The sequence below is a fragment of the Amia ocellicauda genome, chromosome 4 (genome assembly GCF_036373705.1).
Source record: "Amia ocellicauda isolate fAmiCal2 chromosome 4, fAmiCal2.hap1, whole genome shotgun sequence".
Lineage (NCBI taxonomy): Eukaryota > Metazoa > Chordata > Actinopteri > Amiiformes > Amiidae > Amia > Amia ocellicauda.
The window spans coordinates 14,074,574-14,087,852 of NC_089853.1; the positions used below are offsets into that span (position 1 = coordinate 14,074,574).

The 13,279-nt window shown below is 36.6% G+C and overlaps 1 protein-coding gene across 1 annotated transcript in view; it reads right to left on the reverse strand.

Moving 5' to 3' along the window:
• Window positions 1-5,622: 5,622 nt before the first annotated feature.
• ldlrad3 (low density lipoprotein receptor class A domain containing 3) overlaps window positions 5,623-13,279 on the reverse strand; it is a 129,262-nt gene continuing 121,605 nt past the window's right edge. Inside the window, exon 6 of the mRNA XM_066701037.1 lies at window positions 5,623-12,167. Within this exon, the coding sequence (XP_066557134.1) occupies window positions 11,993-12,167 (175 nt within the window). The 3' untranslated portion in view covers window positions 5,623-11,992. The remainder of the gene's footprint in view (window positions 12,168-13,279) is intronic.

The window sequence follows — 13,279 nt, forward strand, 5'->3', positions numbered from 1 at the left end:
AATGCAGTCTATCTGTAAATATTTTGTGTCAGTCAGTCAATGAGTTCAGAGCTTTTTCTTTCTTGCCAACAGCAACAGCCAACAGCAGCATATACTTGGAAGCTATAGGCATTCAGGGTAATGTAAGTAGATGGATTATAAACTGGTTGATGTATAACTGGAGTGAGGTTGTTAGTGGAGTTCCACAGGGATCAGTATTAGGGGCTTTGCTTTTTCTAATGTATATTAATGATCTGGACTCTGGGGTAGTTAGCAAACTTGTCAAATTTGCAGATGATACTAAAATAGGTGGCTCAGCAGATACAATCTTGGCAGCACAAGTTATTCAAAGGGACTTATATAATATTCAGTTGTGGGCCGACACCTAGCAGATGAAATTCAATGTGGACAAGTGCAAGGTATTACATGCAGGTATCAAACATTACACTAATTACACTAAGGAGGAATAGAACTAGATGAAGTAACGCATGAGAAAGACCTAGGAGTCTATGTGGACTCCTCACTCTACCCATCAAAACAATGTGGGGAAGCAATAAAGAAAACAAACAGAATGTTAGGGTATATTGTCAAAAGTGTAGAATTGAGAACAAGGGCAGTAATGTTCAGACTGTACAATGCACTAGTTAGAGCTCATCTGGATACTGTGTACAGTTCTGGGCTCCACACTTCAAGAAAGATATCGCTGCTCTAGAGGCAGTTCAGAGGAGAGCAACCAGACTTATTCCAGGTCTGAAGGGAAAGTCCTACTGAGAGACTGAGGGAACTGAACCTTTTCACCCTGGAACAGAGGAGACTACATGGGGACTTGATTCAAGTCTTCAAAATCATGAAAGGCATCGACCACATAAAACCAGAGGAGCTTTTCCAGATCAGCAGGGACACACGCACACGGGGACATAAATGGAAATTGGGCTTCAAGGCATTCAAGACGGAAAACAGGAGACACTTCTTTACACAGAGTTGTTACACTCTGGAACAAACTCCCCAGCAATGTAGTTGAAGCTGAAAATTTGGGAACATTTAAAAATAGACTGGATAGGATCCTTGGATCACTCAGTTATTAATGGACACCAAACGAGCATGATGGGTCGAATGGCCTCCTCTCGTTTGTAAACTTTCTAATGTTCTTATGTTCTAACTTGTATACTTCCCTGGAGTAATTACACTGCCCACTGAAAGCTCACCACCATGTACTTTAATGAGGGTCCTCAACCTTTGCCTTTAAACCCTTCCAAAATAACTGGCTTTCTCCAGCACCCAGCAGGACAGAAAGGGCAATTTAAAACATTGTTTTTAAAAATTAGTTTTCTTTAATATGTAATCTATTTAGCAGTCCATTTCATCCAATGTCAGTGTGTCCTCTGTAATACTCTGATGTGCAAAATATGTTTAAAAATTGCTTAAAAGCAGTGCGTATTAAAAAAAAAAAAACATTTTAACAAAACAAGAAAGAAACAAGAGACAAAAAATCTGGAATTGGTAGCTGTTAATTAACTTGGGTGACTAAAATCATCATATTTCCACAACCCTAGCAGCACTATTTCAATTATTTGCCATCTTTTGGGGGATTAAACATATATCAAATTCAAACCAGTGATCACACAGGCACAAGCTGTGCTTTGAACTGAACATTATACCCATTGGGCCAATAGCAAATGTTACATCAAAGGTAATTTTTCATATTTACAATATAAGTGTTCCATAGTACCATGATTTTGATGACAGCACAGTGCTTCATTTTTACATTATTATTGTGAGATAACTTTATCCTGACATCAGTACCATTGCTGCATATACAAAATAAAATCTACCATATTTGTCTTCCCCAGGTGGATGTGTACTGTACCGTGTATTATTCATAACCAGTACACCTGAACAAAACCCCTGGTATTTGTCTTACTCAAAGATAATGGTGTAGATCTTCAGGGTTTGCAAGCTTTTATATAGTAGTTATAAATTAAAACATTGACTGTATTCCTTATAGTTAATTTTATATATATATATATATATATATATATATATATATTAAGAATGAGGCTAAATAGTCGAAAATGTTACTATTCGTTAAAGATGGCCACTATCGACAATTGAATCTAACATTCGATAGTTAATATAATAATAACTAGAAGTTGCATGCAACTTTTAAGGCTTCCATGTTGTATCAGTAGGTTTCAGATTTTAGCAGGCATTTGTAGTTTAAATGCATGTGTTATTAAATGTGTTATTTTCAATTTCAATTTAATGTAGTATACATTTGCAGTTTTCATTTTTTGTCATTTGAAGTATATATTCAAAGTCAGTGGACTTTAATATCAATTTCTTGTTTGCTTGCTTCAATTATGTAAGGTTCAACTGTATTTTTCACTTAATCCAGCATATAAGTGTAGATTTCATTATTGTGTCATTCAAGATGCAGAATGCAATTTACAGGTTTGGCCAGGAGATGGAGGTAGGCTCAGTTTCAGGGCACTGGGCTTTATAGTTCCAGAGCAGTAGCCTTTTTCATATTCAGACGCGGGCACATGTTAAATCCATCATTGCAGCTTAACCATGTACCTCACAAAATTAATACTCTGGTTTTAAGTTCAAGGCATAGGCCTAAATATATGTGCACAGTTTCATGTGTGTACTATATTCCAGTGTGCAGGAAATGTGTAACTTGTCTGAAGTGGTGCACACATTTTTATCATTGGCCCACAGCACCCATGTTTTTCACTGGGGCAACTCGCCTTTAACACCCTTGGTAGGACTCTGTAGTACTGTCATGCATACCAATTTGTGGCACAGTGGGTATAAGTGGCATGGAGTAGAAGGCACCAAAGCTTGAATCAGAAAACGCAGCATGGCAGACAAAGCGTGAGACCGAGCAACTTCTGAGGAACAAGCGTAATAATGGGGCATAAGGTATGTCTGTTGGTTTTGGAGAAGAAGATTTTTGTAGCATTTCACAATTCTGCCACTAATCGCAATATGGCGGCGGCACCATGTGACCGGCGTGTCGTTTTCACTGCATTTGTAGGTATAAGTGGTGTCTACAACACTTGCGAGTTTCGTGAGTTTTAATATATGTATGAGCGTTTCACAGGGGCATTAGAAGTTTTGGTGGAAGAAAAAAATAAATAATAAAAATAATAAAAATCCTAACAGAAACAATAGGCTTCTCGTACTTCGTGCATGGAAGCCTAATAATAAAATAATAATAATAATAATAATAATAATAATAATAATAATAATCATAATAATAATAATAATAATAATAATAATAATAATAATAATTTTATTTTAACGCCTGTATGGTTGGCTCTCTGTGTAGCTTTAATGAAGATTGACGGGAGGGTGGCATTTGTTATTTCTTGTCTGTGATTGGCTGACCATGACAGATCTGCACAACTCCGCCAATGGGATCGGTGGAATTCTGCAGAAATTTGCGGTGCTATAAGAATGTGACCAATGGCTTCCTCTCAGAGAATTTCTGTGTAGAAATACTTTGACAAAGTACCACAAATCTACCACTGGTATTTTAACCCACCTAAAAGCCAAACACCCTTCTTTGACACTAGCAATGACAGAAAAGGGAAGAGGAGCAACAAACAAACTAATATTATTAAAACACAGCCAGCTATTGCTATACATTATGTTTTCATTGGAATTTGAATGTACAGGTGTGTTTCCGAATTTATTTAATAAAGTTGTTGTGTTAGATGAGTATTTTAAAATAAAGTTCAGAACTTCTTGCAATTGCAAAAATAGTCACATTGCATTATTTCACATTTACTGTATTTTTTGTTAATGCGTTTCCAAGATATTGCAGCAGAGAGTCCTGGCGAGCTCGTTTCCACTCCATGACATTTCGGAGCTGCAAGTTATTCTTATGCAATTATCACCTCATATAAACTGCTGTGTGTTTTGATCTGAAACTACCAATCAGCGGCTTCACAGACACTGCGCCTGACAGTCCTCTCTTCTGATTGGCCAGGACTGGAGATGGACGAATCCAATAACCGAGACCCAGTTTCCGCTCCTGTGAGTCGGACCGCACAGTTTGTTTTAATGTGTGTAAGTGTAGAAAAAGTCGTTTCACAGAGAGAGGTCAATGGAAAATTCAACATGGCGGCAGTCAACAGCTGTCAGATGCCCTCGGGGATTTCTTGTGGCTCGTCTTGACTTTTTACCCGTTCAGCTCTTTGTCCGCGCCCCCCCATGAAGGGTCTTGCGTCCCCCCAGGGGGCGCCCCCCACATTTTGGGAACCTGTGGTCTAATCTAGACTCTGATTGAGTAAAATATCAAAACTTGGTGAGTTTCTGTATATTTATTATTTTAACATATGATAGCACATAATATACGTAAGACTCTTTGTGTAGTTTGCAGACGTGTAATTGAAGGGTTAATCATAATTGTCCTAGCAATATTGAAGGAGTAGTGTACAATGAAGGTAGTGCTGGTATTGAATTGAACTTGAATATCGAATATCAAACCATATCATCAGCAGGGTTGCTTACAAACATGCAGCTGCATGTGTATGTGGTACTCAAAGGAAATGAAAAACAACTAGATTAATAACTAAATGGATTAATATGAATATTGTCATATATAAATATTAATATAACAGAAAGCTATGTGGAGAATCCTTACGTGTCATGAGTACCCCACCCCTGTCAACACTTGCCTCAGGGAGGAGGTGGTTCCCACAGGAGGGTGGAAAGGGACTTGGCCAAGGAGGATGGGGAGCAGAGAGGGGTACAGTAAGTGTTCTGGAGCAGGAAGACTGAAGCGGGATGGAGGGAGTGTAAGCAGGTTTTGGAGAGGAAGTGGAGAAAGGAGACAGGGTGGTCATTCTGAAGAGAAGAAGGGTCGAGGGTGGGTTTCTGTATATAAGATATAAGTAGGAATGGGGGAGGAGGGCAAAGAGGGAGACGGTGGAGATGAGGAGAATATTTCTTCCTATACTAAGTTTTTGGTTCTGTCCTCATACAATCATACACTGAATATCTATTTTTCTCATTTAGACCAGAGATGCAAAACATGCAATGATAATATTCAGTAACACCACTGTTCAGCCCACTGTTTTTGAATAATCTAAATCATTCACTCTTAATTTCACATTTTGCCTATGGGACCTCTTCTAAAAATACCACTTTTGATAAGAACCCTCAGCTGAAACTGATGTTTAATATTTAAAAACCAAATGCAATAAAAACAATATAACAGGGCAACACAATACTAATAATGTGTACTGCTAAATTTACACTGTAGCAAAATTATTTCTCATTTTTCTTAGGGAACTCTTGGATTAACTCCTTTACAAACCCGTTTGAAAATTAGTGACCTAGATCAATTAATTCCTGAAATAAATGTTCTGTTCCTTATTTATATTTTTGTCAGGGGAGTTTATGGATGTTGTTCAATTCATGTCTGTGGAATGTATATGATATTATATAACATAAACCACTAGAAGATTTTTTTTTTTTTTAATCTTTGTATTCCAGAAAGATATATGTGAAAGAGAAATACACTTGTCTTGCTTCTCCATTAGTTAAAGCTGTCATAAAAATTGTGTATGTGCCCTATCTAGAAATTTCCCTTTTCAAATGAATCTTATCCGAGAAAATATACAAGATAGCTTAGACAAAGGGAAAATCATTTATATTACTTTACATTTATACATTTCTTAGAAAACATCATACAAATCATATTACAAGGTAACAAAACCAAAATACAGGATTGATTATAAAATAAAAGTTTGAAAGTTGAATTAGAAAATAGAAATAATGTACCTCATTTTGAGGATAAGCTGTATTCCTTCAATGTGAATTGTTTGTTGTTTAAGAAGCATAAAGAAAAGATTCTTGGCCCCAGCATTTAACAAAGGGTTATTCAGGTTGACCATATAATTGATACCAGATTGGTTATTACCACAGTGAAAATTGTGTATTTATAAATCTATTTATTTGTTCTTTGGTATATTGGAAGCTTGAAGACTAACCACAGAATGATTAATGAAATGCTAAATCAAATTAAATACACTGTTTCCAGATTCAGGACACTTAAGTTGCCAATCAACCTTATCTAATTGAGCCACTCGATTGTATTGATGTGGTCCTCCGTCAAAAAACCTATAAACCCAATGGGTCATCTGTCTCATGGACTGGATAACACAATAAGGGAACACAAAAGTGTAAGTGTATGTTCTGTTTGAAGTATAAACATTTCAGCAAAATAAGTAATAATAACAACAATAATTTATGGTAACAAGCAGTTATTATACATAGCTCAATTATTATCATTATTAATTATTATTTCACTTTCAATTTAAAATCTTTTAAATTAATGAAATACCAAGGAAAGACTTGAAAAACTGAAAACTACCTAGAAATGATCACTTACAGCACCAACAAAGGAAAGGAGAGAAGAAATTGAATATAATACACATACAGTAAACAGTTTTTTAAGGAACGATTCCTTTATCATTCCTTTTTTAGACTGCACATTAAGTTAGCTTGTATTGAATGTACGAGACTAGTGTGAAAATATGTATTTTTATACAACTACTGTTTTCTGTTCTCAAAGACAAAAACAGTCTCTTCAACTCTTGCAGACTTAATTACGCCTAATTACTCTTAAGTATAATTGCTGTATATATACATTACATTGTTATACAGGTACTGTTGTTGCTCAAAGCTTAGTTATTGGTTGGAAAGGTCATTTAGCAGAGACGACAGATGCTTTCATTACTCCAGCTAGTTTTTTGTTGGTTATCTTAGTCATATTTAGATGCATAGTTTGTAGAGTTTGTTTCAATACCTGTAATGCTTTCAAAGACAATTCTCTGCATGTGAAATCTGCTTCATACACAAACAAAACACAACTAATATACCAGCCTATGTCTTTTTAAATGTAATTCCTTGAATTGCAAGTGATAATTTGAGCATAGGCTGCGGATATTTTAGGGCAAAAAAACAACAACCTGACTGAAACAAAAAGTCGTCATTTTGGAGCTACTCTGGCTGGAACTTGAGATGAGGGTCATTGGAAACAGGGTAAAATAGAAGCAACTGGCAGGAAATAATAACAAAGGAAAACTACAATACTATAATTATGTTGACAATGAAGAAGACAAAATGCAACTTTAATACATTTCATAGACTGTATACATTTTGTGAAAGATTTCATGAATTCTGTAGAGTAATACTCTGTGGTTATATGTTTATCTACCCACATCATATCTTCAGTCCCTGTAATGTCCTTATTATTTTCCATATATTTCGGTCATAAATATTATTTTAAAAGTATCATGTATCAAAAGTGTGCTGATTAAAGGCATGACATCTTTAAACTATATTTTAAAAAATAACTCATTTTTATAATAAAATAATGTTAATAATTGTTTCATTATTATTGTTAGTATTAGGCAACATTACCATAACATAAGCAAATCTGAAATAAAGAGGAGGCCATTTCATGTATCATGCTCAAATGATAGCCAAAAACTGTGATCACATACACATCTTTTGGATGACCCCAAGGAGTCAGCTTCAGCTGTTAGTTCCAGATTGCAGTAACAATCTCTGTGTTACGAATAAATAAATAGATCAATAAATACCAAAAAGGATTTGGAATTTCACCTGGAAATGAATTTTGAGCCAAACTCAGATGTGATTGATGAAGATTTGATTTGATATAGTTAATTCTAGAGTATACAATGTTGCTTACAAGATCATACATATAATAATTTAATATAATAACTGAATTAATGTATAATGATTGTTTTATCCTGTGAATCAAAAACCCCTAAATGGTCGTGGTTGGAGAGGGGAGGTTTAGGGGGGAGTGTGAAGTTATTTCTATGAGCATGCAAAAGAGACAACACTCCCAGAAGGTTACTGATTACAGCTCCAAATCCTGAATTAGAGTGAAGAGGAGCAGACAGAAAAATAATAATGAGAAGCCTTAACACATACTATAGATTTTGCTTCCTAATGAAAGCATTTGAGAATTCACGATTATTTCCCCATTTCTTTAGTTTTCAATTGCTAATTGCTATTCAGATTGATTCGACACGGCAGACTGGCATCACCCTGAGACTGATTCACAGGCACAAAACATGCATCCCTCTGAGACAGATTTTATCCTGAGGATTACTTTTTTATATATATCGATTCAGACACAAATGAAGTCAGGGATTATTCAAGGTGATGCAGACAACTGGCTTGATAGGGTTCTGCAAGTTTAAAGTTTGCCAGCATTTGCTCTGCTTGCTCAGCAGTAAAGACCCTGTGTTATAAGTAGGAATTGAATCAGTCCTCCCACTGTCACGATAACTAAAAAGTTAGAAACAATGGCGTGACAGTAAACTTTTAAAAGATGCATGTATGTTGTTTTCATGTGCTGGTTCAACTTGCCATCTCAGGCACAGCTCCCAGACCTTGGAATTAAATCAAAACTTTGACCCACCCTCTAATAGCAAATTACAAACCTGTACATCATAACAGTTACATTTATTATTAGAAGAAAATGCCACCTTACTGAAAGTGAAGCCGCAACTGAGTGTAGTTTTCTATTTGTGGGTGGGTCAAAGTTTTGATTTAATCCGGCCCCTTGATCAGCACAGATCCAAACAACTGCCAAACCCATTTGACATGAGGGGTTTGAATGCTCTTCCAAGTCTAGGGCAGTGACATCTCTGTAACAAGCTCATATACACCTAGAGGATTTGCAAGTGCAATTCAGGGCTATGAGTCAGAAAAAAAAGATGATTCAATATACAAAAAAAACCTCAAACAAAAACAACAATTAGGTATCCAATGTTTTGCAGTTTTCCGAGTTATACATTTTTCCTGTTTTCCTGTCAGCTCCTATTCGTGTGTTTCAAACTAAGAGGATCAGTTCAATGTGTGTAGTGGTTAAATAATTAACAGTATGTGGGCACAGCAGTAAAAACATAACATAAGCCACAAGCAAAAATAAACAAAATATAGAAACTTCATATCCTTCCAAAAATGTTTTGTTCTTTAAATAATACTATTTACATTGCTTTACAGAGACCAGTCTGTGAGGTACTGAAAGAACTGCTTAAACCAATTCCTAGAGAACTATAGTGACTCCAATGGCTTTCATTGCATTTTAACCTTTAAATTTTTTAGTGAAACCTCCAGTAAGTACCTGGTGTACAGATGGAAATCAGAGCTGCTGTATGTTTAATGGATACATCTTATTTTGATCTCATGAATTACTTTAGTGTTTTGTAATTGGGTTCCTAATAATGGTGTTTCACACTGGAACCACTTTACTACTAAATACTTTTCTATAATGCCTTCGTCTGATGAACTCTGCTTTCTTTTTGGGGAAATTTACTTATTTGCCTCACAGCACATGTACATAACTTTTGTAAGTACAACCTAGAAACAAAGAACCTCTGATCTGGACCTTCAGTGTAATCATAGGGAGCTTTTTAAGTGTATAGTTTATATTGTAATAATTAAAAAATGTAATGTCAAATAAACTTGGAAAGAGACAGTGAGATAGCCCCCATTATGCAAAGAGCAGAGTAAGTGATATTTTGCTAAATTATGTATTTGTCACAAATGAGCACACTGGAAATGAAGGGAAGGCCGCAGCTAATTATGAAATTTGCAATTTAGAGAAGTGCTTAATGTTTCAATTGAGTAACGATCACTTATCTCAACATGAATCAATTAGGTATAATAGAAAATAAATGGGCAGTTTCCATCTTAAACTGGACGAGAATACCCTTCAGAGGGCATCTCACTGTTATTGGTAGGTGAAATATAAAGAAACTCTCTCCTGGGCTCTATGGGTGGCAGTGAAGTGCAGAATTGGCTCCCAATGGATGTATTAAGCATTATATTAAACTAGTAGAGATATATCTTTAAGAGATATGTAAAGGTTGAGTTACCATGGATCTAAGTAGGGAGATAATATAATTCTGTATCAATAACTGCAACTGAAACTGTATTTTCTGTTTTGAAGATGTACAAGCCACAAGCAAGATACAGAAATAAAGTGGTAGCTATACAAAGTGGCTCTGCAGAAAGGTTCCAATTATTTTAAACAAAAAACAAATCCCTTCCTATCTTGCAGCAGATTTCATTACAACATTAACACAGGAATCACAGAAACATTGCATGTTTCACAGATGCAACCTCAGTACATATTATCCCTATTGTATTATTGTGCATGCATACATATGGTATATGTAATATATATATATTTAACTTAATGGCATTTTAAACTAAAGCTTGGGAGGAGAATAGTCCCACTTCTGTGCTTGATTAACCCCTATCCAAGCCTAGGTAATAAACACCCCTTCACAGCGTTCGTTGCTTTGTAGTAGTAGTGCTTTTCTTGAGTAGTTGTTAGGGCTCCCTGAGTGCAGGGTCATGGGTTCAATCGCAGGTGGGGACACTGCTGTTGTACCATTGAGCAAGGTGCCTTACCTCGACTGTTCCAGTAAAAACCCAGCTGTATAAATGGGCAATTGTATGTAAAAATAATGTGATATATTGTAAGTCGCCCTGGAGAAGACTTACACTGATCTCAATCTATATGCATAGAGAACAACTGTATTTTGAAGGAGTTTATATTTTTGCTTTCCTTTCTCTTTTGGTTGTTTTTAAACTGCTATCTTTGGTTATGAAGTAAGTTTTTGGTCTCAATTAAAGCCCCGGTTTTCTCCAAAACAAAACAATACCTTTAATTCTGAATGAGTTGATTGAACACCATTAACATAATTGTAGATGCTGGAATTTGATTTGGCGGACCAACCCTCTGTATTAATTTGACAAGTGCACTAGGGGTAGTGTTTTAGTGACTAAGGTGTAGATGTACTAAGAAAGGCCAATTTCAGAGCGAACTCCGCAATATGCAGTTCTGACAATTACAAAAAAGTAAGCATTTTGTCATAAGTACTAAGAGAAAGAAATGGAGTGCCTTATCCTTGTTTACCGTTGATATTTCATTACAATTTAACGATGCTGCATGAGTTCCCTTCATTTCTGTGTCAGTTTCTCTCACAAGCTGTACTTTTAAACAGGAAGAGGAAGGAAGGATCAACTAAGACCAACTATCATCCCTACAGTGGCAAATAAAATCCAGTTTGTTGGGTTGTGAATGATTGGTTGGTTTGATTCTTGTAAAGGAGATATTTAGAACAACATCCTTTTCTTGTTGTTTTTCTTGTTCTTGTATAAAAACACCTAGACAGATAAAAAGACCACATTCAAAGCTGGAATAACTGTAACAGAAGAACTTATGAGAATATCTTGTGTAAAGGAAAAAGGCATTTCTTAATAATTACGTATTTCCATCTCTGAGCACAGTTGTACAATTGTGCCGTTTGATTTTCCAAGCCTTCTATCATTACAGCCTTCACAGCTGTGAAACTTCATTGTAACTACAGGATATCATCACCTCCTTCAGGCTCCAACAATAGGTTCTGTTTAATACAATACCACCCTGTGTAATAACTCATAGAGGGATGCTGCACATGGTCACTTTCTCCTTTGCTGTCACACAAGGTCATGCTCTGTGTTCTGTTACTTGCTTGATTAATGTGTTGACAAATTCATTCCTGTCGTAAATTAGTTCATCTAACCACCTTTGGGGAAGAATGATACATGTCCCACAATAAAAGATGACTTTTGCAAGGAAGCTCATCCCAAGCAGAAGCAAAAATCACAGTGGGTCAATGTTAAAGACCAGACTACAGCCAAGTGCCACAATTTTGCAGAGCCAAGAAAATATTATATTTAGATGTTCTGCTTTTGTGTGATCTCCCTCAGTATGCTTCTTCATAAAGTAGGACCCACAGAGACAAACTACAAATGATCCCCAGCACAGCGAAACAGTTCCACTTTGAATCCATTTGCAGGGTGGGATTATAGGCACTGTGGTGAAGAAGTGGAAGTGCTGGTGCTTTCAATCCTGTTAGACTGCCCTCTGTACATTTGTCTATTTACACCGGTCCTTGAGTGGCTAAAGATGCTCCTCTGACCTGTCCCTTGAGCATATATCTCTGCCCTCTGTGCCAGGACTGTCCTGGTTGGGAGTGCTTTCTCTCCTGGGCTGGTATGGTGGCAATTCTCCCAGGGAAGGATCTTCTCCATCAGGGGGATATGGCGGAGGGGGGAGGTCAAACCACGGAGGTCGGCTATGGAGAAATTAATATAACAAATAAAAACAAAACAATTAACAAGTTGATAGATAAAAAACACTTTACAGAATCTAACAGAATCAAATTAGACAAAGTAGGTATTTCTTGGAACTAAAATGTAAAATGTATACATCTTCAAATGGAATGTATACATTTCCCCTCTTTATTTGTCAAGACTAACAGAATAAGATGACCAGGTCAAGGCAGCAGAAAGCTCAATCATTTAAAAAACAAATTATTAAAGCATCTAGACTAACACTAATAGTACCAGAAAAATAACATAAGGTACGTGCCAATTTGTTTGTAAGGCTTTATTTTCACCAATGCTCATTAACTCTATGGCATTTCACCCATGCTTATTAACCCACACAGACAAAATTATAAATCAAAATTGACAAATTCGCTATAAAATTACAGAGATAAAGGTGCTTTCTTTCACTTTACATCAAGTTTCACCAGCTAACATTTCAGTTCCTTTAATATGTTACTATAAAATTATAGGTTGTGAATGCAACCGTGGTTATCTGAGAAAAGAAGCACTGCCCAAGGGGGAGGGGTTTTCAGTTTGCATCGCTGGAACATATCTAAGACATTTGTCTATCAAAACTGCCATTGGCCCCTGTGCCCGTCACTCAAACAGGACCCTTCCATTTCCTGTTTGTATAAAAGGTGACATCTGCACAAAGACTTCCTCTTTTTGTTGGGAGCAAGAACTCCGGTGCAACCTTGCAACCCTTGGGCAGTGCCTCTTTTCTCAGATAACCATCATTATCTTTCGAGTTAGCACTGCCCAAGGGAGAGGGGTTACATTATAACCAAACCATGGCAAGGGAGGAGGCAGTGAGCTGGTCAGAGAGCTTGTTGACCAGCGGGTTAACCAGACTGGATAGCCACTGCTAGATAATTAAATTAATAATAATGGAACTATATACACTGCGGGGCAACAAGAGCCAACTCAAGTGCCTTCCGCTGGATACAGCAGCAGCAGCCCCCAGCACAGATAGCATAGCTATGGCAGGGCCACAGACTGCTGGCAAAAGAACTATATACATAGAGAGGCAAAATGCCCTTGCTAACAACAGGAGCAGTCGTCCACGCTCAACTTAATA